The 25199-nt window shown below is 43.0% G+C and overlaps 1 protein-coding gene across 1 annotated transcript in view; it reads right to left on the reverse strand.

Annotated features, from left to right (window-relative positions):
* The window catches only part of LOC109880792 (acetyl-coenzyme A synthetase, cytoplasmic), an 81566-nt gene extending 62198 nt beyond the window's left edge, over nucleotides 1–19368 (reverse strand). Inside the window, exons 1-4 of the mRNA XM_031806406.1 lie at nucleotides 18731–19368; nucleotides 17963–18158; nucleotides 9002–9093; nucleotides 8746–8849 (exon numbers count right to left, since the gene is read on the reverse strand). Of these exons, the coding sequence (XP_031662266.1) occupies nucleotides 8746–8849; nucleotides 9002–9093; nucleotides 17963–18158; nucleotides 18731–18863 (525 nt within the window). The 5' untranslated portion in view covers nucleotides 18864–19368. The remainder of the gene's footprint in view (nucleotides 1–8745; nucleotides 8850–9001; nucleotides 9094–17962; nucleotides 18159–18730) is intronic.
* Nucleotides 19369–25199: the final 5831 nt, after the last annotated feature.

Raw genomic sequence — 25199 nt, forward strand, 5'->3', positions numbered from 1 at the left:
AGAACAGGATACCCCAGGATAGAGAACAGGATACCCCAGGATAGAGAACAGGATACCCAGGATAGAGAACAGGATACCCCAGGATAGAGAACAGGATACCCCAGGATAGAGCCAGGATACCCCAGGATAGAGCCAGGATACCCCAGGATAGAGCCAGGATACCCCAGGATAGAGCCAGGATAGAACCAGGATACCCCAGGATAGAGCCAGGATAGAGCCAGGATACAGGTACTGACACTGCAATAACCAAACTATCTCTGTAATTTTAATTTAATGTCACGTTCATGAAACTTTAAACAAAGTATCATAAAACAATGATCCAACAGAAATGCGGTCGCTATATTTCAGCGGGTCAGAAACAGACCCTGCATGCATACTAAAAATGTACCTTGGGACGACCCAGATGTGGGGTATTTATGAATCTAGACGCTGCAGTGCTATACACACACTATAACCTTTTCATGAGTCTCAAGGTTACAACTGAAATCCTGTCTGGCTCGGCAGGCGATTTACTGTATGCTTACTATAAATTACTGTATGCTTACTATAATGCTGGCCCAAATCCCATGCTGACAGTTATAGTGTGCTTGGCCCAAATTTAAACCTACCCTGGGCTGGAGAAGGACTAGCCTGGTTTGTCTGTTTAAACCCACCCTGGCCTACATAGTGAACCATAATGGCACCCTATTCCCTACATAGTGAACCATAATGGAACCCTATTCCCTACATAGTGAACCATAATGGAACCCTATTCCCTACATAGTGAACCATAATGGAACCCTATTCCCTACATAGTGAACCATAATGGAACCCTATTCCCTACATAGTGAACCATAATGGCACCCTATTCCCTACACAGTAAACCATAATGGAACCCTATTCCCTACATAGTGAACCATAATGGAACCCTATTCCCTACATAGTGAACCATAATGGAACCCTATTCCCTACATAGTGAACCATAATGGAACCCTATTCCCTACATAGTGAACCATAATGGCACTCTATTAGTCTTCATTCAGAAATCTATGGAAGATGCTAACATCTCTGTTGACGAGTCTACGGTACGTAAAACACTAAACAAGAATGTTCATGGGAGGACACCACGGAAGAAGCCACTGCTGTCCAAAAAAAACATTGCTGCACGTCTGAAGTTTGCAAAGGAGCACCTGGATGTTCCACTAAAGTTGAAACTAAAGTTGAGTTGTTTGGAAAGAACATACAACACTATGTGTGGAGAAAAAAAGGCACAGCACACCAACATCAAAACCTCATCCCAACTGTAAAGTCTGGTGGAGGGAGCATCATGGGTTTGGGGCTTCTTTGCTGCCTCAGGGCCTGGACAGCTTGCTATTATCAACGGAAAAATGAATTCCCAAGTTCATCAAGACATTTTTCAGGAGAATGTAAGGCTATCTGTCCGCCAATTGAAGCTCAACGGAAGTTTGGTGATGCAACAGGACAACGACCCAAAACACAGAAGTAAATCAAAAACAGAATGGCTTGAACATAAGAAAATATGCCTTCTGGGGTGGCCCAGTCAGTTCTGACCTTCTGGGGTGGCCCAGTCAGTCCTGACCTTCTGGGGTGGCCCAGTCAGTCCTGACCTTCTGGGGTGGCCCAGTCAGTCCTGACCTCAACCCGATTGAGATGCTGTGGCATGACCTCAAGGGAGCGGTTCACACCAGACATACCAAGAATATTGCTGAACTGAAACAGTTTTGTAAAGAGGAATGGTCCAAAATTCCTCCTGACCATTGTGCAGGTCTGATCCACAACTACAGAAAACATCTGGTTGAGGTTTTTACTGCCAAAGGAGGGTCAACCAGTTATTAAATCCAAAAGGTTCACATACTTTTCCCACCCTGCACTGTGAATGTTTACACGGTGTGTTCAATAAAGACATGAAAATGTATAATTGTTTGTGTGTTATTAGTTTAAAGCAGACTGTGTTTGTCTATTGTGTTGACCTAGATGAAGATCAGATCACATTTTATGACCAATTTATGCAGAAATCCAGGTCATTCCAAAGGGTTCACATACCTTTTCTTTGCATACACACACATGATAACATACACACTATACACACACGTACACATGAATTTAGTACTGTAGTACTGTGGATATGTGGTAGTGGTGGAGTAGGGGCCAGTGTGTGTTGTAAGAACTGTGAATGCATTGTAATGATTTGAAATTGTATAAACCACCTTCATTTTGCTGTACCCCAGGCAGGGCAGCTGCTGCCTTAGCAGGAACTAATGGTATCCATAATAAACCCCAGGAAGAGTAGCTGCTGCCTTGGCAGGAACTTATGGGATCCATAATAAACCCCAGGAAGAGTAGCTGCTGCCTTGACAGGAACTAATGGGGATCCATAATAAACCCCAGGAAGAGTAGCTGCTGTCCTGGCAGGAACTAATGGGGATCCATAATAAACCCCAGGAAGAGTAGCTGCTGCCTTGGTAGGAACTAATGGGGATCCATAATAAACCCCAGGAAGAGTAGCTGCTGCCTTGGCAGGAACTAATGGTTATAATAAATACAAATACACCACAAGACTGCATGAGCTAGCTGAGATAAAAGCCTAGGCATTAGTCTTCAGGTCAAGTCTCAGGCAAGGATCCTCATCACAGGAGGCAGTAGAAGGATCCTCATCACAGGAGGCAGTAGAAGGATCCTCATCACAGGAGGCAGTAGAAGGATCCTCATCACATGAGGCAGTGGTAAAGATCCTCATCACAGGAGGCAGTAGAAGGATCCTCATCACAGGAGGCAGTGGTAAGGATCCTCATCACAGGAGGCAATAGAAGGATCCTCATCACAGGAGGCAGTAGAAGGATCCTCATCACAGGAGTCAGTAGAAGGATCCTCATCACAGGAGGCCGTGGTAAGGATCCTCATCACAGGAGGCAGTGGTAAGGATCCTAATCACAGGAGGCAGTAGAAGGATCCTCATCACAGGAGGCAGTAGAAGAATCCTCATCACAAGAGGCAGTAGAAGGATCCTCATCACAGGAGGCAGTGGTCAGGATCCTCATCACAGGAGGCAGTGGTCAGGATACTCATCACAGGAGGCAGTAGAAGGATCCTCATCACAGGAGGCAGTAGAAGGATCCTCATCACATGAGGCAGTGGTTAAGATCCTCATCACAGGAGGCAGTAGAAGGATCCTCATCACAGGAGGCAGTGGTAAGGATCCTCATTACAGGAGGCAATAGAAGGATCCTCATCACAGGAGGCAGTAGAAGGATCCTCATCACAGGAGGCAGTGGTCAGGATCCTCATCACAGGTGGCGGTGGTAAGGATCCTAATCACAGGAGGCAGTAGAAGAATCCTCATCACAGGAGGCAGTGGTAAGGATCCTCATCACAGGAGGCAGTAGAAGGATCCTCATCACAGGAGGCCGTGGTCAGGATCCTCATCACAGGAGGCAGTGGTAAGGATCCTAATCACAGGAGGCAGTAGAAGGATCCTCATCACAGGAGGCAGTAGAAGAAGCCTCATCACAAGAGACAGTAGAAGGATCCTCATCACAGGAGGCAGTGGTCAGGATCCTCATCACAGGAGGCAGTGGTCAGGATCCTCATCACAGGAGGCAGTGGTCAGGATCCTCATCACAGGAGGCAGTGGTAAGGATCCTCATCACAGGAGGCAATAGAAGGATCCTCATCACAGGAGGCAGTAGAATGATCCTCATCACAGGAGGCAGTGGTCAGGATCCTCATCACAGGTGACGGTGGTAAGGATCCTAATCACAGGAGGCAGTAGAAGGATCCTCATCACAGGAGGCAGTGGTAAGGATCTTCATCACAGGAGGCAGTGGTAAGGATCCTCATCACAGGAGACAGTGGTCAGGATCCTCATCACAGGAGGCAGTGGTAAGGATCCTCATCACAGGAGGCAGTAGAAGGATCCTCATCACAGGAGGCAGTAGAAGGATCCTCGTCACAGTAGGCAGTGGTAAGGATCCTCATCACAGGAGGCAGTAGAAGGATCCTCATCACAGGAGGCAGTAGAAGGATCCTCATCACAGGAGGCAGTAGAAGGATCCTCGTCACAGGAGGCAGTGGTCAGGATCCTCATCACAGGAGGCAGTGGTCAGGATACTCATCACAGGAGGCAGTAGAAGGATCCTCATCACAGGAGGCAGTAGAAGGATCCTCATCACATGAGGCAATGGTAAAGATCCTCATCACAGGAGGCAGTAGAAGGATCCTCATCACAGGAGGCAGTGGTAAGGATCCTCATTACAGGAGGCAATAGAAGGATCCTCGTCACAGGAGGCAGTAGAAGGATCCTCATCACAGGAGGCAGTGGTCAGGATCCTCATCACAGGTGGCGGTGGTAAGGATCCTAATCACAGGAGGCAGTAGAAGAATCCTCATCACAGGAGGCAGTGGTAAGGATCCTCATCACAGGAGGAAGTAGAAGGATCCTCATCACAGGAGGCCGTGGTCAGGATCCTCATCACAGGAGGCAGTGGTAAGGATCCTAATCACAGGAGGCAGTAGAAGGATCCTCATCACAGGAGGCAGTAGAAGGATCCTCATCACAGGAGGCAGTGGTCAGGATCCTCATCACAGGAGGCAGTGGTCAGGATCCTCATCACAGGAGGCAGTGGTCAGGATCCTCATCACAGGAGGCAGTGGTCAGGATCCTCATCACAGGAGGCAGTGGTAAGGATCCTCATCACAGGAGGCAATAGAAGGATCCTCATCACAGGAGGCAGTAGAAGGATCCTCATCACAGGAGGCAGTAGAAGGATCCTCATCACAGGTGACGGTGGTAAGGATCCTAATCACAGGAGGCAGTAGAAGGATCCTCATCACAGGAGGCAATGGTAAGGATCTTCATCACAGGAGGCAGTGGTAAGGATCCTTATCACAGGAGACAGTGGTCAGGATCCTCATCACAGGAGGCAGTGGTAAGGATCCTCATCACAGGAGGCAGTAGAAGGATCCTCATCACAGGAGGCAGTAGAAGGATCCTCGTCACAGTAGGCAGTGGTAAGGATCCTCATCACAGGAGGCAGTAGAAGGATCCTCATCACAGGAGGCAGTAGAAGGATCCTCGTCACAGGAGGCAGTGGTCAGGATCCTCATCACAGGAGGCAGTATAAGGATCCTCATCACAGGAGGCAGTGGTAAGGATCATCAACACAGTAGGCAGTAGAAGGATCCTTATCACAGGAGGCAGTGGTCAGGATCCTCATCACAGGAGGCAGTGGTCAGGATCCTCATCACAGGAGGCAGTGGTCAGGATCCTCATCACAGGAGGCAGTAGAAGGATCCTCATCACAGAAGGCAGTGGTCAGGAACCTCATCACAGGAGGCAGTGGTAAGGATCCTCATCACAGGAGGCAGTAGAAGGAACCTCATCACAGGAGGCAGTGGTCAGGAACCTCATCACAGGAGGCAGTGGTAAGGATCCTCATCACAGGAGGCAGTAGAAGGAACCTCATCACAGGAGGCAGTAGAAGGAACCTCATCACAGGAGGCAGTAGAAGGAACCTCATCACAGGAGGCAGTAGAAGGATCCTCATCACAGGAGGCAGTAGAAGGAACCTCATCACAGGAGGCAGTAGAAGGAACCTCATCACAGGAGGCAGTAGAAGGAACCTCATCACAGGAGGCAGTAGAAGGAACCTCATCACAGGAGGCAGTAGAAGGAACCTCATCACAGGAGGCAGTAGAAGGAACCTCATCACAGGAGACAGTGGTAAGGATCCTCATCACAGGAGGCAGGGGTAAGGATCCTCATCACAGGAGACAGTGGTCAGGATCCTCAACACAGGAGGCAGTAGAATGATCCTCATCACAGGAGGCAGTAGAAGGATCCTCATCACAGAAGGCAGTGGTCAGGAACCTCATCACAGGAGGCAGTGGTAAGGATCCTCATCACAGGAGGCAGTAGAAGGGACCTCATCACAGGAGGCAGTGGTAAGGATCCTCATCACAGGAGGCAGTAGAAGGAACCTCATCACAGGAGGCAGTAGAAGGAACCTCATCACAGGAGGCAGTAGAAGAAACCTCATCACAGGAGGCAGTAGAAGGATCCTCATCACAGGAGGCAGTAGAAGGAACCTCATCACAGGAGGCAGTAGAAGGAACCTCATCACAGGAGGCAGTAGAAGGAACCTCATCACAGGAGGCAGTAGAAGGAACCTCATCACAGGAGGCAGTAGAAGGAACCTCATCACAGGAGGTAGTAGAAGGAACCTCATCACAGGAGGCAGTAGAAGAAACCTCATCACAGGAGGCAGTAGAAGGATCCTCATCACAGGAGGCAGTAGAAGGAACCTCATCACAGGAGGCAGTAGAAGGAACCTCATCACAGGAGGCAGTAGAAGGAACCTCATCACAGGAGGCAGTAGAAGGAACCTCATCACAGGAGGCAGTAGAAGGAACCTCATCACAGGAGGCAGTAGAAGGAACCTCATCACAGGAGGCAGTAGAAGGAACCTCATCACAGGAGGCAGTGCCATATTTGGCCTTTCACCTATACATATGGACAGACCTAGAAAGATCAGTACCAATGGGAGAGCAGGGCAAGGTCAACCAGCACGACTGCTCAGTTCACTTGGGTAATAGGAATGTTTAAGATGAAGAAAGTTCATATTGTTTGTAACACTCTGGTTGATGGTCAGTGGACTAGAGGCGATGTTATGGATTCAACTCATATCTGTAGATAGTGATTGATGGAAGTACAAGGACACCATTTGATTCTCTAGAACACTGTGATTCTCTCTAACACTGTGATTCTCTATAACACTGTGATTCTCTATAACACTGTGATTCTCTCTAACACTGTGATTCTCTAGAACACTGTGATTCTCTATAACACTGTGATTCTCTCTAACACTGTGATTCTCTAGAACACTGTGATTCTCTCCAACACTGTGATTCTCTCTAACACTGTGATTCTCTCTAACACTGTGATTCTCTCTAACACTGTGATTCTCTAGAACACTGTGATTCTCTCTAACACTGTGATTCTCTAGAACACTGTGATTCTCAATAACGCTGTGATTCTCTAGAACACAGTGATTCTCTAGAACACTGTGATTCTCTAGAACACTGTGATTCTCTCGAACACTGTGATTCTCTAGAACACTGTGATTCTCTCTAACACTGTGATTCTCTAGAACACTGTTATTCTCTATAACACTGATTCTCTAGAACACTGTGATTCTCTAGAACACTGTGATTCTCTCCAACACTGTGATTCTCTCTAACACTGTGATTCTCTAGAACACTGTGATTCTCTCTAACACTGTGATTCTCTAGAACACTGTGATTCTCTAGAACACTGTGATTCTCTCTAACACTGTGATTCTCTAGAACACTGTGATTCTCTAGAACACTGTGATTCTCTCTAACACTGTGATTCTCTATAACACTGTGATTCTCTAGAACACTGTGATTCTCTAGAACACTGTGATTCTCTCGAACACTGTGATTCTCTCTAACACTGTGATTCTCTAGAACACTGTGATTCTCTATAACACTGTGATTCTCTAGAACACTGTGAATCTCTATAACACGGTGATTCTCTAGAACACTGTGATTCTCTAGAACACTGTGATTCTCTCGAACACTGTGATTCTCTCTAACACTGTGATTCTCTCGAACACTGTGATTCTCTCGAACACTGTGATTCTCTCTAACACTGTGATTCTCTAGAACACTGTGATTCTCTAGAACATTGTGATTCTCTAGAACACTGTGATTCTCTCTAACACTGTGATTCTCTAGAACACTGTGAATCTGCAGAAGCTTGACGGTCACTGCCTTTTGATTTGACTTCCTGATAGACTCTGTGGCCAGTGTTTACAGAACAGTTGTCTGCTGATTTGACTTCCTAATAGACTCTGTGGCCAGTGTTTACAGAACAGTTGTCTGCTGATTTGACTTCCTGATAGACTCTGTGGCCAGTGTTTACAGAACAGTTGTCTGCTGATTTGACTTCCTGATAGACTCTGTGGCCAGTGTTTACAGAACAGTTGTCTGCTGATTTGACTTCCTGATAGACTCTTTTGCCAGTGTTTACAGAACAGTTGTCTGCTGATTTGACTTCCTGATAGACTCTGTGGCCAGTGTTTACAGAACAGTTGTCTGCTGATTTGACTTCCTGATAGACTCTTTTGCCAGTGTTTACAGAACAGTTGTCTGCTGATTTGACTTCCTGATAGACTCTGTGGCCAGTGTTTACAGAACAGTTGTCTGCTGATTTGACTTCCTGATAGACTCTGTGGCCAGTGTTTACAGAACAGTTGTCTGCTGATTTGACTTCCTGATAGACTCTGTGGCCAGTGTTTACAGAACAGTTGTCTGCTGATTTGACTTCCTGATAGACTCTTTTGCCAGTGTTTACAGAACAGTTGTCTGCTGATTTGACTTCCTGATAGACTCTGTGGCCAGTGTTTACAGAACAGTTGTCTGCTGATTTGACTTCCTGATAGACTCTGTGGCCAGTGTTTACAGAACAGTTGTCTGCTGATTTGACTTCCTGATAGACTCTTTTGCCAGTGTTTACAGAACAGTTGTCTGCTGATTTGACTTCCTGATAGACTCTGTGGCCAGTGTTTACAGAACAGTTGTCTGCTGATTTGACTTCCTGATAGACTCTGTGGCCAGTGTTTACAGAACAGTTGTCTGCTGATTTGACTTCCTGACTTCCTGACTCCCCCCCCCCCCCCCCCCCTAGGCAATAGGGCAACCCTTAATGTCAATCCCTGCACTGACCACGATGGAGTGGACAGCTCCTATCCTGGTGCAGGCCAGCATGGTGTACACCAGCTCTGGAATCATAGGGAGGTAGATGGCCACCCTGTCTCCCTTCCTCACTCCTGTAACACACACGCCAGAAGACAAAAAGGTGGAAGAAATATTATGGAATCTGAGTATCCAAAACTCATGTCAAATGGTGTGTGTGTGTTTTTGGCACTTATTACTGTAATACACATCTTTAGAGAGGGAAGGTGGAAAAGTTTGGTCTTACCCATCTGCTTCAGAACATTGGCACACCTGCACACCTGTCCCAGCAGCTGACTGTAGGTGATGGCCATGTGGTGATCAGGTGAGTTCCCCTCCCTAGAGAACAGACATGAAACATTATTATGTAAATCATCCAAATAGGTTCGTTCTGATTGGACCATTTAGTTCATACGACATCTGTAACAGAAAGGGTTGTATTAGTGAGCTGACCTGAGATGCATGTGGGCTCATAGTCAGTTTGATACAGTCATTTCACTGATTTCCAGTCTTCACACTTACTTTTAGCAGACTATCTTATCCAGAGCAACTAGGGTTAAGTGCCTTGCTCAAGGGCACATCAGCATTTTTTTCTCCTGGCTCGGGGATTTGAAACAAAGACCTTTCGGTTAGGCTACCTTACCCCCTATGTTAACCCAATCAAAATATTGCAACACATTCTGTTGTTTCCAATCAACAGGCAGACAGACAGACAGGCAGACAGACAGACAGACAGACAGACATGATGAAGAGGCTGACTGATGAAGAGGCTGACTGATGAAGAGGCTGACTGTAACACCTAACATGACATGATGAAGAGGCTGACTGATGAAGAGGCTGACTGATGAAGAGGCAGACTGTAACACCTAACATGACATGATGAAGAGGCTGACTGATGAAGAGGCTGACTGTAACACCTAACATGACATGATGAAGAGGCTGACTGATGAAGAGGCAGACTGTAACACCTAACATGACATGATGAAGAGGCTGACTGTAACACCTAACATGACATGATGAAGAGGCTGACTGTAACACCTAACATGACATGATGAAGAGGCTGACTGTAACACCTAACATGACATGATGAAGAGGCTGACTGATGAAGAGGCTGACTGTAACACCTAACATGACATGATGAAGAGGCTGACATGATGAAGAGGCAGAATGTAACACCTAACATGACATGATGAAGAGGCTGACTGATGAAGAGGCTGACTGTAACACCTAACATGACATGATGAAGGGGCTGACATGATGAAGAGGCAGACTGTAACACCTAACATGACATGATGAAGAGGCTGACATGATGAAGAGGCTGACTGTAACACCTAACATGACATGATGAAGAGGCTGACTGATGAAGAGGCTGACTGTAAACACCTAACATGACATGATGAAGAGGCTGACTGATGAAGAGGCTGACTGTAACACCTAACATGACATGATGAAGAGGCTGACATGATGAAGAGGCAGACTGTAACACCTAACATGACATGATGAAGAGGCTGACTGATGAAGAGGCTGACTGTAACACCTAACATGACATGATGAAGAGGCTGACATGATGAAGAGGCAGACTGTAACACCTAACATGACATGATGAAGAGGCTGACATGATGAAGAGGCTGACTGTAACACCTAACATGACATGATGAAGAGGCTGACTGATGAAGAGGCTGACTGTAAACACCTAACATGACATGATGAAGAGGCTGACTGATGAAGAGGCTGACTGTAACAACTAACATGACATGATGAAGAGGCTGACATGATGAAGAGGCTGACTGATGAAGAGGCTGACTGTAACACCTAACATGACATGATGAAGAGGCTGACTGATGAAGAGGCTGACTGTAACACCTAACATGACATGATGAAGAGGCTGACTGATGAAGAGGCTGACTGTAACACCTAACATGACATGATGAAGAGGCTGACATGATGAAGAGGCTGACTGATGAAGAGGCTGACTGATGAAGAGGCAGACTGTAACAACCTAACATGACATGATGAAGAGGCTGACTGATGAAGAGGCTGACTGATGAAGAGGCTGACTGTAACACCTAACATGACATGATGAAGAGGCTGACTGATGAAGAGGCAGACTGTAACACCTAACATGACATGATGAAGAGGCTGACTGTAACACCTAACATGACATGATGAAGAGGCTGACTGTAACACCTAACATGACATGATGAAGAGGCTGACTGTAACACCTAACATGACATGATGAAGAGGCTGACTGATGAAGAGGCTGACTGTAACACCTAACATGACATGATGAAGAGGCTGACATGATGAAGAGGCAGACTGTAACACCTAACATGACATGATGAAGAGGCTGACTGATGAAGAGGCTGACTGTAACACCTAACATGACATGATGAAGAGGCTGACATGATGAAGAGGCAGACTGATGAAGAGGCTGACTGTAACACCTAACATGACATGATGAAGAGGCTGACTGATGAAGAGGCTGACTGTAACACCTAACATGACATGATGAAGAGGCTGACATGATGAAGAGGCTGACTGATGAAGAGGCTGACTGATGAAGAGGCAGACTGTAACAACCTAACATGACATGATGAAGAGGCTGACTGATGAAGAGGCTGACTGATGAAGAGGCTGACTGTAACACCTAACATGACATGATGAAGAGGATGACTGATGAAGAGGCAGACTGTAACACCTAACATGACATGATGAAGAGGCTGACTGTAACACCTAACATGACATGATGAAGAGGCTGACTGTAACACCTAACATGACATGATGAAGAGGCTGACTGTAACACCTAACATGACATGATGAAGAGGCTGACTGATGAAGAGGCTGACTGTAACACCTAACATGACATGATGAAGAGGCTGACATGATGAAGAGGCAGACTGTAACACCTAACATGACATGATGAAGAGGCTGACTGATGAAGAGGCTGACTGTAACACCTAACATGACATGATGAAGAGGCTGACATGATGAAGAGGCTGACATGATGAAGAGGCAGACTGTAACACCTAACATGACATGATGAAGAGGCTGACATGATGAAGAGGCTGACTGTAACACCTAACATGACATGATGAAGAGGCTGACTGATGAAGAGGCTGACTGTAAACACCTAACATGACATGATGAAGAGGCTGACTGATGAAGAGGCTGACTGTAACACCTAACATGACATGATGAAGTGGCTGACATGATGAAGAGGCAGACTGTAACACCTAACATGACATGATGAAGAGGCTGACTGATGAAGAGGCTGACTGTAACACCTAACATGACATGATGAAGAGGCTGACATGATGAAGAGGCAGACTGTAACACCTAACATGACATGATGAAGAGGCTGACATGATGAAGAGGCTGACTGTAACACCTAACATGACATGATGAAGAGGCTGACTGATGAAGAGGCTGACTGTAAACACCTAACATGACATGATGAAGAGGCTGACTGATGAAGAGGCTGACTGTAACAACTAACATGACATGATGAAGAGGCTGACATGATGAAGAGGCTGACTGATGAAGAGGCTGACTGTAACACCTAACATGACATGATGAAGAGGCTGACTGATGAAGAGGCTGACTGTAACACCTAACATGACATGATGAAGAGGCTGACTGATGAAGAGGCTGACTGTAACACCTAACATGACATGATGAAGAGGCTGACATGATGAAGAGGCTGACTGATGAAGAGGCTGACTGATGAAGAGGCAGACTGTAACAACCTAACATGACATGATGAAGAGGATGACTGATGAAGAGGCTGACTGATGAAGAGGCTGACTGTAACACCTAACATGACATGATGAAGAGGCTGACTGATGAAGAGGCAGACTGTAACACCTAACATGACATGATGAAGAGGCTGACTGATGAAGAGGCTGACTGTAACACCTAACATGACATGATGAAGAGGCTGACTGTAACACCTAACATGACATGATGAAGAGGCTGACTGATGAAGAGGCTGACTGTAACACCTAACATGACATGATGAAGAGGCTGACATGATGAAGAGGCTGACTGATGAAGAGGCTGACTGATGAAGAGGCAGACTGTAACAACCTAACATGACATGATGAAGAGGCTGACTGATGAAGAGGCTGACTGATGAAGAGGCTGACTGTAACACCTAACATGACATGATGAAGAGGCTGACTGATGAAGAGGCAGACTGTAACACCTAACATGACATGATGAAGAGGCTGACTGTAACACCTAACATGACATGATGAAGAGGCTGACTGATGAAGAGGCTGACTGTAACACCTAACATGACATGATGAAGAGGCTGACATGATGAAGAGGCAGACTGTAACACCTAACATGACATGATGAAGAGGCTGACTGATGAAGAGGCTGACTGTAACACCTAACATGACATGATGAAGAGGCTGACATGATGAAGAGGCAGACTGTAACACCTAACATGGCATGATGAAGAGGCTGACATGATGAAGAGGCTGACTGTAACACCTAACATGACATGATGAAGAGGCTGACTGATGAAGAGGCTGACTGTAAACACCTAACATGACATGATGAAGAGGCTGACTGATGAAGAGGCTGACTGTAACACCTAACATGACATGATGAAGAGGCTGACATGATGAAGAGGCAGACTGTAACACCTAACATGACATGATGAAGAGGCTGACTGATGAAGAGGCTGACTGTAACACCTAACATGACATGATGAAGAGGCTGACATGATGAAGAGGCAGACTGTAACACCTAACATGACATGATGAAGAGGCTGACATGATGAAGAGGCTGACTGTAACACCTAACATGACATGATGAAGAGGCTGACTGATGAAGAGGCTGACTGTAAACACCTAACATGACATGATGAAGAGGCTGACTGATGAAGAGGCGGACTGTAACAACTAACATGACATGATGAAGAGGCTGACATGATGAAGAGGCTGACTGATGAAGAGGCTGACTGTAACACCTAACATGACATGATGAAGAGGCTGACTGATGAAGAGGCTGACTGTAACACCTAACATGACATGATGAAGAGGCTGACTGATGAAGAGGCTGACTGTAACACCTAACATGACATGATGAAGAGGCTGACATGATGAAGAGGCTGACTGATGAAGAGGCTGACTGATGAAGAGGCAGACTGTAACAACCTAACATGACATGATGAAGAGGCTGACTGATGAAGAGGCTGACTGATGAAGAGGCTGACTGTAACACCTAACATGACATGATGAAGAGGCTGACCGATGAAGAGGCAGACTGTAACACCTAACATGACATGATGAAGAGGCTGACTGTAACACCTAACATGACATGATGAAGAGGCTGACTGTAACACCTAACATGACATGATGAAGAGGCTGACTGTAACACCTAACATGACATGATGAAGAGGCTGACTGATGAAGAGGCTGACTGTAACACCTAACATGACATGATGAAGAGGCTGACATGATGAAGAGGCAGACTGTAACACCTAACATGACATGATGAAGAGGCTGACTGATGAAGAGGCTGACTGTAACACCTAACATGACATGATGAAGAGGCTGACATGATGAAGAGGCTGACTGTAACACCTAACATGACATGATGAAGAGGCTGACATGATGAAGAGGCTGACTGTAACACCTAACATGACATGATGAAGAGGCTGACTGATGAAGAGGCTGACTGTAAACACCTAACATGACATGATGAAGAGGCTGACTGATGAAGAGGCTGACTGTAACACCTAACATGACATGATGAAGAGGCTGACATGATGAAGAGGCTGACTGATGAAGAGGCTGACTGTAACACCTAACATGACATGATGAAGAGGCTGACTGATGAAGAGGCTGACTGTAACACCTAACATGACATGATGAAGAGGCTGACTGATGAAGAGGCTGACTGTAACACCTAACATGACATGATGAAGAGGCTGACATGATGAAGAGGCTGACTGATGAAGAGGCTGACTGATGAAGAGGCTGACTGTAAACACCTATCAGTTATAAATGGCAAAAAAAAAATTGAATATCAGAAAATCAATATCATAACTATCCAGATAATGACAAGACAGGAAGCTGACAAGACAGGAAGTGACAAGACAGGCTGGTGACTAACAGGAAGTGACAGACAGGAAGTGACAGGTATGTCAGACTTATCATAACACAGCTATGTACTGTTGTTGCTAGGTTGTTACTATGCCATCTAATTTAAAAAATATATATTTTATTTAGCTAGGCAAGTCAGTTAAGAACAAATTCTTATTTTCAATGACGGCCTAGGAACAGTGGGTTAACTGCCTGTTCAGGGGCAGAACGACAGAGTTTCACCTTGTCAGCTCGGGGGTTCAATCTTGCAACCTTCCGATTACTAGTCCAACGCTCTAACCACTAGGCTACCCTGCCGTCCATACGCTCTAACCACTAGGCTACCTGCCACCCCAGGTAATGTGTCACACACATAAGGTTGATTTCCGTGAGGTTGATTTCATTTCAAGGAATTGTACCATTCTCTCTAGGTCCTATCAATCTTCAATTAAACCTTTTTGTCGCTGGGAGTAATGTTTATGTTAAAGCTCTCTACTACCTAACCACAGGATCAGTGTCTATATGTGTGTCTACATGTGTGTGTGTGTGTATGTGTGTCTATATGTGTGTGTGTGTGTGTCTATGTGTGTGTGTGTGTGTGTGTGTGTATATGTGTGTGTGTGTGTATATGTATATGTGTGTGTGTGTGTGTGTGTGTGTGTGTGTATATGTGTGTGTGTGTGTGTGTGTGTATATATGTGTGTGTGTGTGTGTGTGTGTGTATATATGTGTGTGTGTGTGTGTGTGTGTGTGTGTGTGTGTGTGTGTGTGTGTGTGTATATGTGTGTGTGTGTGTGTGTGTGTGTATATGTGTGTGTGTGTGTGTGTATATGTGTGTGTGTGTGTGTGTGTATATGTGTGTGTGTGTGTGTGTGTGTGTGTGTGTGTGTGTGTGTGTGTGTGTGTGTGTGTGTGTGTGTGTGTGTGTGTGTGTGTGTGTGTGTGTGTGTGTGTGTGTGTGTGTGTGTGTGTGTGTGTGACTGAGGTAGCCATCGTTGTAGCTACCATTGTGTAAGACCAAATAAAGGACTTTGAAGAGATTACGGTGTTTAGCACGAAGTGTTCATATCTCACTCTGTGGGTGATCACTTCCTGCATAAATTAACCATCAATTGAGGAGGACGTGATTTGTGGTACTTCACAATTAAATGACCATTTCATCTCCACTGTCATGCAGGTGACAACTTTTAAGAAAACTATCGCTGTTGTTGTATGTGGGTGAGAATAACCTCTTGGAAATGTTGACTTTTTAAAATGAAACTGAATGATGATACAATAACACACACACATATATATAGATATAGACACACACACACACACACACACACACACACACACACACACACACACACACACACACACACACACACACACACACACACACACACACACACACACACACACACACACACATATATATATATATACACAACTGATAAGATTTTGACAGCAACCCCACCTGAGACATCACTAAGTTGACAAAACATTAGGAACACCTGCTCGTTCCATGACAGACTGACCAGGTGAATTCAGGTGAAAGATATGATCCTTATTGATGTCACTTGTTAACCAGGTGAATCCAGGTGAAAGCTATGATCCCTTATTGATGTCACTTGTTAACCAGGTGAATCCAGGTGAAAGCTATGATCCCTTATTGATGTCACTTGTTAACCAGGTGAATCCAGGTGAAAGCTATGATCCTTATTGATGTCACTTGTTAACCAGGTGAATCCAGCAGGCATCAAATCAGTACAGATGAAGGGAAGGAAATTGGTTAAAGAAGGACTTTTAAGCTTTGAGACCATTTTAGACATGGCTTGTGTATGTGTGTCGTTCAGAGAGTGAATGGGCAAGACAACAGATTTAAGTGCCTTTGAACAGGCTATGGTAGTAGGTGCCAGGAGCACCGTTTTGAGGGTGTCAACAACTGCAACGCTGCTGAGTTTTCCTACACAACAGTTTCCCGTGTGTATCAAGAATGGTCCACCACCCAAAAAGACATCCAGCCAAATTAACACAACTGTGGGAAGCATTTCAAAAGCCTTGTAGAGTCTATGCCCCGACGAATTGAGGCTGTTCTGAAGGCAAACTGGGGGCGCAACTCAATATTAGGAAGGTGTTCCTAATGTTTTGTAAACTCAGTGTACATTTCTGACTCAGTGTTGTTTACATTTCAAACACCTTATCTTCTGAAACCCTCAAGGTGTTGTGTGTTCGTTTCCTGCCCACTATCAGTATACAGTTGATCCCCCACCTCAGCCCTGGCTCTGTGAGAAACAGGTCTGTGAAGTTTAATCTTCACGGGTTGACAAGTGAAATGCTTACTGACAAGACCTTAACCAACAGTGCAGTTCAGGGTGGTTAAGTGCAGTTCACAGTGGTTAAGTGCAGTTCACTGTGGGAAAGTGCAGTTCACTGTGGTTAAGTGCAGTTCACAGTGGTTAAGTGCAGTTCACTGTGGTTAAGTGCAGTTCACTGTGGTTAAGTGCAGTTCACTTTGGGTAAGTGCAGTTCACAGTGGTTAAGTGCAGTTCACTGTGGGTAAGTGCAGTTCACTGTGGGTAAGTGCAGTTCACAGTGGTTAAGTGCAGTTCACTGTGGTTAAATGCAGTTCACAGTGGGTAAGTGCCGTTCACAGTAGTTAAGTGCAGTTCACTGTGGGTAAGTACAGTTCACTGTGGGTAAGTGCAGATCTCAGTAGTTAAGTGCAGTTCACTGTGGTTAAGTGCAGTTCACAGTAGTTAAGTGCAGTTCATAGTGGGTAAGTGCAGTTCACTGTGGGTAAGTGCAGTTCACAGTGGTTAAGTGCAGTTCACAATGGTTAAGTGCAGTTCACAGTGGATAAGTGCAGTTCACAGTGGTTAAGTGCAGTTCACTGTGGGTAAGTACAGTTCACAGTGGTTAAGTGCAGTTCACTGTGGTTAAGTGCAGTTCACTGTGTATTGGCTCACTGGCTCACTGGCTCACTGCTTTCTTTTTTCAATGAGTATAATTGTTGCCTTCTTTTTTAATTTATTAAATCAGGTAAGTTATTGAGGGACACATTGTCTTTTACAATAAATGTCCTGACCAAGATAAGAGTAGATACAACAATAACTGTTATTTTGTCTTACCAGTAGAATGCCACTCGTTCACCAAGGTTCTTGTCGTTCACGTTCCTGTCCAGAACGTTGTAACACATGTTAGTTGTGGCTCCCTCCATGCATTTCACATAGATATTCCCTTTGGTCACGTCGAAGTTATACTGCAGAATCTGACCCGTAGGAGGTTTCTTCCAATAGAAATCACTAGCAACCTCTTTCCAGAATACTGCCCAAGAAAAAAAATAACATTTAGATGTTGTTTGGAGAACACCCACATATACACACACATATATATACACACATATATACACACACACACGCGCGCACACACACACACACACAACCAAGCTATTGCAGATGAGTCATGTGCATAGGACATACACACACAAAGTTAGAGTTATTCGGCTAGCAACAGGCACACGCACGGCTAACATCCTTCCTTAACCTACTGTCTTACTTAGTTATTAACCTACGGTCTACTTCCTTATTAACCTACGGTCTACTTCCTTCTTAACCTACTGTCTACTTCCTTCTTAACCTACTGTCTACTTCCTTCTTAACCTACTGTCTACTTCCTTATTAACCTACGGTCTACTTCCTTCTTAACCTACTGTCTACTTCCTTCTTAACCTACTGTCTACTTCCTTCTTAACCTACTGTCTACTTCCTTCTTAACCTACCGTCTTACTTCCTTATTAGCCTACCGTCTTACTTCCTTCTTAACCTACTGTCTACTTCCTTCTTAACCTACCGTCTTACTTCCTTCTTAACCTAATGTCTACTTCCTTCTTAACCTACCGTCCGGCTCCTCAATAGACTTCTTGTAAAGTTCCAGATAACATCTGAAGTCAGGAACATGAGCATCCTTCTGCAGACCCTCCGGAGGATGATACATCTTGTCCTCTGCGTGTTGAGAGCCAGGGACCACCATCGTTGATAGACAGACAGACGTACTTTAGATAGATCTGTTTGAGTGCGAGAGAGAGAGAGAGTGCGAGAGAGAGATCCAGCCAGTCTGCTTATCTGATCTGCCTATCCTCCAAGGCTAGAGGGGAGAGGTGAGACAGACACTGACAACAGTAGGGCTTCAGCAATTGGACAAGTACACTGAGCCTGTGCTCTGGCCACACCCCTAATACCAGGTTCGGTGTTGAATCCACATGCTTACTGCCAAAGGAGCCAATCAAAATGCTTAAAATGGCACTCCCACCTTTTCATTGGCTGATCGGGTCCTGGTCCGTTTATCGGATTATTTTCCAAGCGTTGTGTAAGAGGAGGAAAACATTGGTATGCAGGGGGGAATGCTGGGCTGGGCTGATCGACAGGCAGATAGACAAGCAGACAAGCAGACAGACAGACAGACAGAACAGACGGTACAGGGAGGGCAGTGTATTCTGTATTCCTGGATAAAGGAAAACACAACCTCCCCCTCTCTCTCCCTGTCCACCAACCTCCCCCTCTCACTCCCTGTCCACCAACCTCCCCCTCTCTCTACCTGTCCACCTCCCTCCCCCTCTCTCTACCTGTCCACCTCCCTCCCCCTCTCACTCCCTGTCCACCTCCCTCCCCCTCTCACTCCCTGTCCACCTCCCTCCCCCTTTCACTCCCTGTCCACCAACCTCCCTCTCTCTCTCACTCCCTGTCCACCAACCTCCCTCTCTCTCTCACTCCCTGTCCACCAACTTCCCTCTCTCTCTCACTCCCTGTCCACCAACTTCCCTCCCTCTCTCTCCTTTTTTCACCAATCTCCCTCTCTCTCTCTCCCTGTCAACCTCCCTCCCCCTCTCTCTCCCTGTCCACCAACCTCCCCCTCTCACTCCCTGTCCACCAACCTTCCTCCCTCTCTCACTTCCTGTCCACCAACCTTCCCCTCTCTCTCTCTCTCTCTCTCTCTCTCTCTCTCTCTCTCTCTCTCTCCCTCTCCCTGTCCACCAACCTTCCTCTCTCTCTCTCTCTCTCTCTCTCTCTCTCTCTCTCTATATATAGAACACTATAACAATATAGAACACTATAACACTATAACAATATAGAACACTATAACAATATAGAACACTACAACATTATAGAACACTATAACACTATAACAATATAGAACACTATAACAATATAGAACACTATAACAATATAGAACACTATAACAATATATAACAATATAGAACACTATAACACTATAACAATATGGAACACTAAGAATATAGAACACTATAACAATATAGAACACTATAATAATATAGAACACTATAACAATATAGAACACTAGAACACTATAACAATATAGAACACTATAACACTATAACACTATAACAATATAGAACACTATAACACTATAACAATATAGAACACTATAATAATATAGAACACGACAACAATATAGAACACTAGAACACTATAACAATATAGAACACTATAATAATATAGAACACGACAACAATATAGAACACTAGAACACTATAACAATATAGAACACTATAACAATATAGAACACTATAACAATATAGAACACTATAACACTATAACAATATAGAACACTATAACACTATAACAATATAGAACACTATAACACTATAACAATATAGAACACTATAACACTATAACAATATAGAACACTATAACAATATAGAACACTATAACAATATAGAACACTATAACAATATAGAACACTATAACAATATAGAACACTATAACACTATAACACTATAACAATATAGAACACTATAACACTATAACACTATAACACTATAGAACACTATAACACTATAACACTATAGAACACTATAACACTATAGAACACTATAACACTATAGAACACTATAACAATATAGAACACTATAACAATATAGAACACTATAACACTATAGAACATTATAACACTATAGAACACTATAACACTATAGAACACTATAACACTATAACACTATAACAATATAGAACACTATAACACTATAACACTATAGAACACTATAACACTATAGAACACTATAACACTATAGAACACTATAACACTATAGAACACTATAACACTATAGAACACTATAACACTATAACACTATAACAATATAGAACACTATAACACTATAACAATATGGAACACTAAGAATATAGAACACTATAACAATATAGAACACTATAATAATATAGAACACTATAACAATATAGAACACTAGAACACTATAACAATATAGAACACTATAACACTATAACACTATAACAATATAGAACACTATAACACTATAACAATATAGAACACTATAATAATATAGAACACGACAACAATATAGAACACTAGAACACTATAACAATATAGAACACTATAATAATATAGAACACGACAACAATATAGAACACTAGAACACTATAACAATATAGAACACTATAACAATATAGAACACTATAACAATATAGAACACTATAACACTATAACAATATAGAACACTATAACACTATAACAATATAGAACACTATAACACTATAACAATATAGAACACTATAACACTATAACAATATAGAACACTATAACAATATAGAACACTATAACAATATAGAACACTATAACAATATAGAACACTATAACAATATAGAACACTATAACACTATAACACTATAACAATATAGAACACTATAACACTATAACACTATAACACTATAGAACACTATAACACTATAACACTATAGAACACTATAACACTATAGAACACTATAACACTATAGAACACTATAACAATATAGAACACTATAACAATATAGAACACTATAACACTATAGAACATTATAACACTATAGAACACTATAACACTATAGAACAGTATAACACTATAACACTATAACAATATAGAACACTATAACACTATAACACTATAGAACACTATAACACTATAGAACACTATAACACTATAGAACACTATAACACTATAGAACACTATAACACTATAACACTATAACAATATAGAACACTATAACACTATAACACTATAGAACACTATAACACTATAGAACACTATAACACTATAGAACACTATAACACTATAGAACACTATAACACTATAGAACACTATAACACTATAACACTATAACACTATAACAATATAGAACACTATAACAATATAGAACACTATAACAATATAGAACACTATAACAATATAACACTATAACAATATAGAACACTATAACAATATATAACACTATAACACTATAACACTATAACACTATAACAATATAGAACACTATAACAATATAGAACACTATAACAATATAACACTATAACACTATAGAACACTATAACACTATAACACTATAGAACACTATAACACTATAACACTATAACACTATAACAATATAGAACACTATAACAATATAGAACACTATAACAATATAACACTATAACAATATAGAACACTATAACACTATAACACTATAACACTATAGAACACTATAACAATATAGAACACTATAACAATATAACACTATAACACTATAGAACACTATAACACTATAACACTATAACACTATAACAATATAACACTATAACACTATAGAACACTATAACACTATAACACTATAACACTATAACAATATAGAACACTATAACAATATAACACTATAACAATATAGAACACTATAACACTATAACACTATAACACTATAGAACACTATAACAATATAGAACACTATAACAATATAACACTATAACACTATAGAACACTATAACACTATAACACTATAACACTATAACAATATAACACTATAACACTATAGAACACTATAACACTATAACACTATAACACTATAACAATATAGAACACTATAACAATATAGAACACTATAACAATAACACTATAACACTATAGAACACTATAACACTATAACACTATAACACTATAACACTATAACAATATAGAACACTATAACAATATAGAACACTATAACAATATAGAACACTATAACAATATAGAACACTATAACACTATAACACTATAACACTATAGAACACTATAACACTATAGAACACTATAACAATATAGAACACTATAACAATATAGAACAGTTTTCATCTGTATTCTTTGTAGCTGTTTACATAACACCACAGTCAGAGGCTGGCACTAAGACAGCATTGAATGAGCTTTATTCCGCCATAAGCAAACAAGAAAACGCTCACCCAGAGGCAACGCTCCTAGTAGCCGGGGACTTTAATGCAGGGAAACTTAAATCTGTTTTACCAAATTTCTATCAGCATGTTAAATGTGCAACCAGAGGGAAAATAACTCTGGACCACCTTTACACCACACACAGAGATATGTTCAAACCTCTAGACCACCTTTACACCACACACAGAGATGTGTTCAAACCTCTAGACCACCTTTACACCACACACAGAGATGTGTTCAAACCTCTAGACCACCTTTACACCACACACAGAGATGTGTTCAAACCTCTAGACCACCTTTACACCACACACAGAGATGTGTTCAAACCTCTAGACCACCTTTACACCACACACAGAGATGTGTTCAAACCTCTAGACCACCTTTACACCACACACAGAGATGTGTTCAAATCTCTAGACCACCTTTACACCACACACAGAGATGCGTACAAAGCTTTCCCTTGCCATCCATTTGGCAAATCTGATCATAATTCCATCCTCCTGATTCCTGCTGACAATCAAAAACTAAAGCAGGAATCACCAGTGACTAGATCAATAAAAAAAGTTGTCAGATGAAGCAGATGCTAAACTACAGGACTGTTTTGCTAGCACAGACTGGAATATGTTCCGGGATTCTTCCGATGACATTGGGGAATACACCACATCAGTCACTGGCTTCATCAATAAGTGCATTGAGGACGTCGTCCCTACAGTGACCGTACGTATATAACCCAACCAGAAGCCATGGATTACAGGCAACATCCGCACTGAGCTAAAGGGTAGAGCTGCCGCTTTCAAGGAGTGGGACTCTAACCCGGAAGCTTAAAAGAAATCCCGCTATGCCCTCTAACAAACCATCAAACAGGCAAAGCATCAATTCAGGACTAAGATCAAGTCATACTACACCGGCTCTGACGCTCGTCGGATGTGGCAGGGCTTGCAAACCACTATAGACTACAAACAGAAGCACAGCCAAGAGCTGCCTTGTGACACGAGCCTACTAGACGAGCTAAACTACTGCTATGCTCGCTTTGAGGCAAATAACACTGAAACGTGCATGAGAGCACCAGCTGTAGCGGAAGACAGTGTGATCACGCTCTCCGGACCTTTAGACAGGTCAATATCCACAAGGCATTGGTTGCATCACTCCCTGGTATGGCAACTGCTCAGCCTCCAACCGCAAGACACTACAGGATGTAGTGCGTATGGCCCAGTACATCACTGGGGCCAATCTTCCTGCCATCCAGGACCTCTATACCAGGCGGTGTCAGGGGAAGGCCCTAAAAATGGTCAAAGACTCCAGCCACCCTAGTCTTAGACTGTTCTCTTTGCTACCTCATGGCAAGCGGTACCGGAGTGCCAACTCTAGGTCCAAGAGTCTTCTAAACAGCTTCTGATCCCCAAGCCATAAGACTCCTGAACATATAGTTAAATGGCTACCTGGACTATTTGCATTGCCGCCCCCCCCCCCCTCTCCACACCACTGCCACTTTCTGTTATTATCTATGCATAGTCACTTTAATACCTCTACCTACATGTACATACTACCTCACCTAACAGGTGCTCCTGCACATTGACTCTCCCCCTGTATATTTAGTTATTTTTTACTGCTGCTCTTTAATTACTTGTTACTTTTATCTCTTGTTATTTATCCGTATTTAAAAAAAAACTGCACTCTTGGTTAGGGGCTCGTAAGTAAGCATTTCACCTGTTGTTCTCGGCGCATGTGACTAATACGATTTGATTTGATTTGATATAAACTCCTGGAACCAAGACTTACAAAGAATTGATATTGTCACAAGATGGAGGGACTGTTGGAACATAACTAACTAAATTACAGTTAACGAAAATCTACGCAGTATTTTTCCAGTATCAACTAATGTATAGAATTCATTATACAAGTGACACAAATTCTAGTAGCACAACGGCAGAGTCATGTATTAAGTGTAAAACTAACAATGACTCAATAATCCAGGCCTTCTGGGAATGTTATGATGTCATAAAGTTATGGGCGGAGTTAGAAAGTTGAAACTAACTCAATAATCCATGCCTTATGGGAATGTTATGATGTCATAAAGTTATGGGCGGAGTTAGAAAGTTGAAACTAACTCAATAATCCATACCTCC

Source organism: Oncorhynchus kisutch, linkage group LG27 (genome assembly GCF_002021735.2).
Source record: "Oncorhynchus kisutch isolate 150728-3 linkage group LG27, Okis_V2, whole genome shotgun sequence".
Lineage (NCBI taxonomy): Eukaryota > Metazoa > Chordata > Actinopteri > Salmoniformes > Salmonidae > Oncorhynchus > Oncorhynchus kisutch.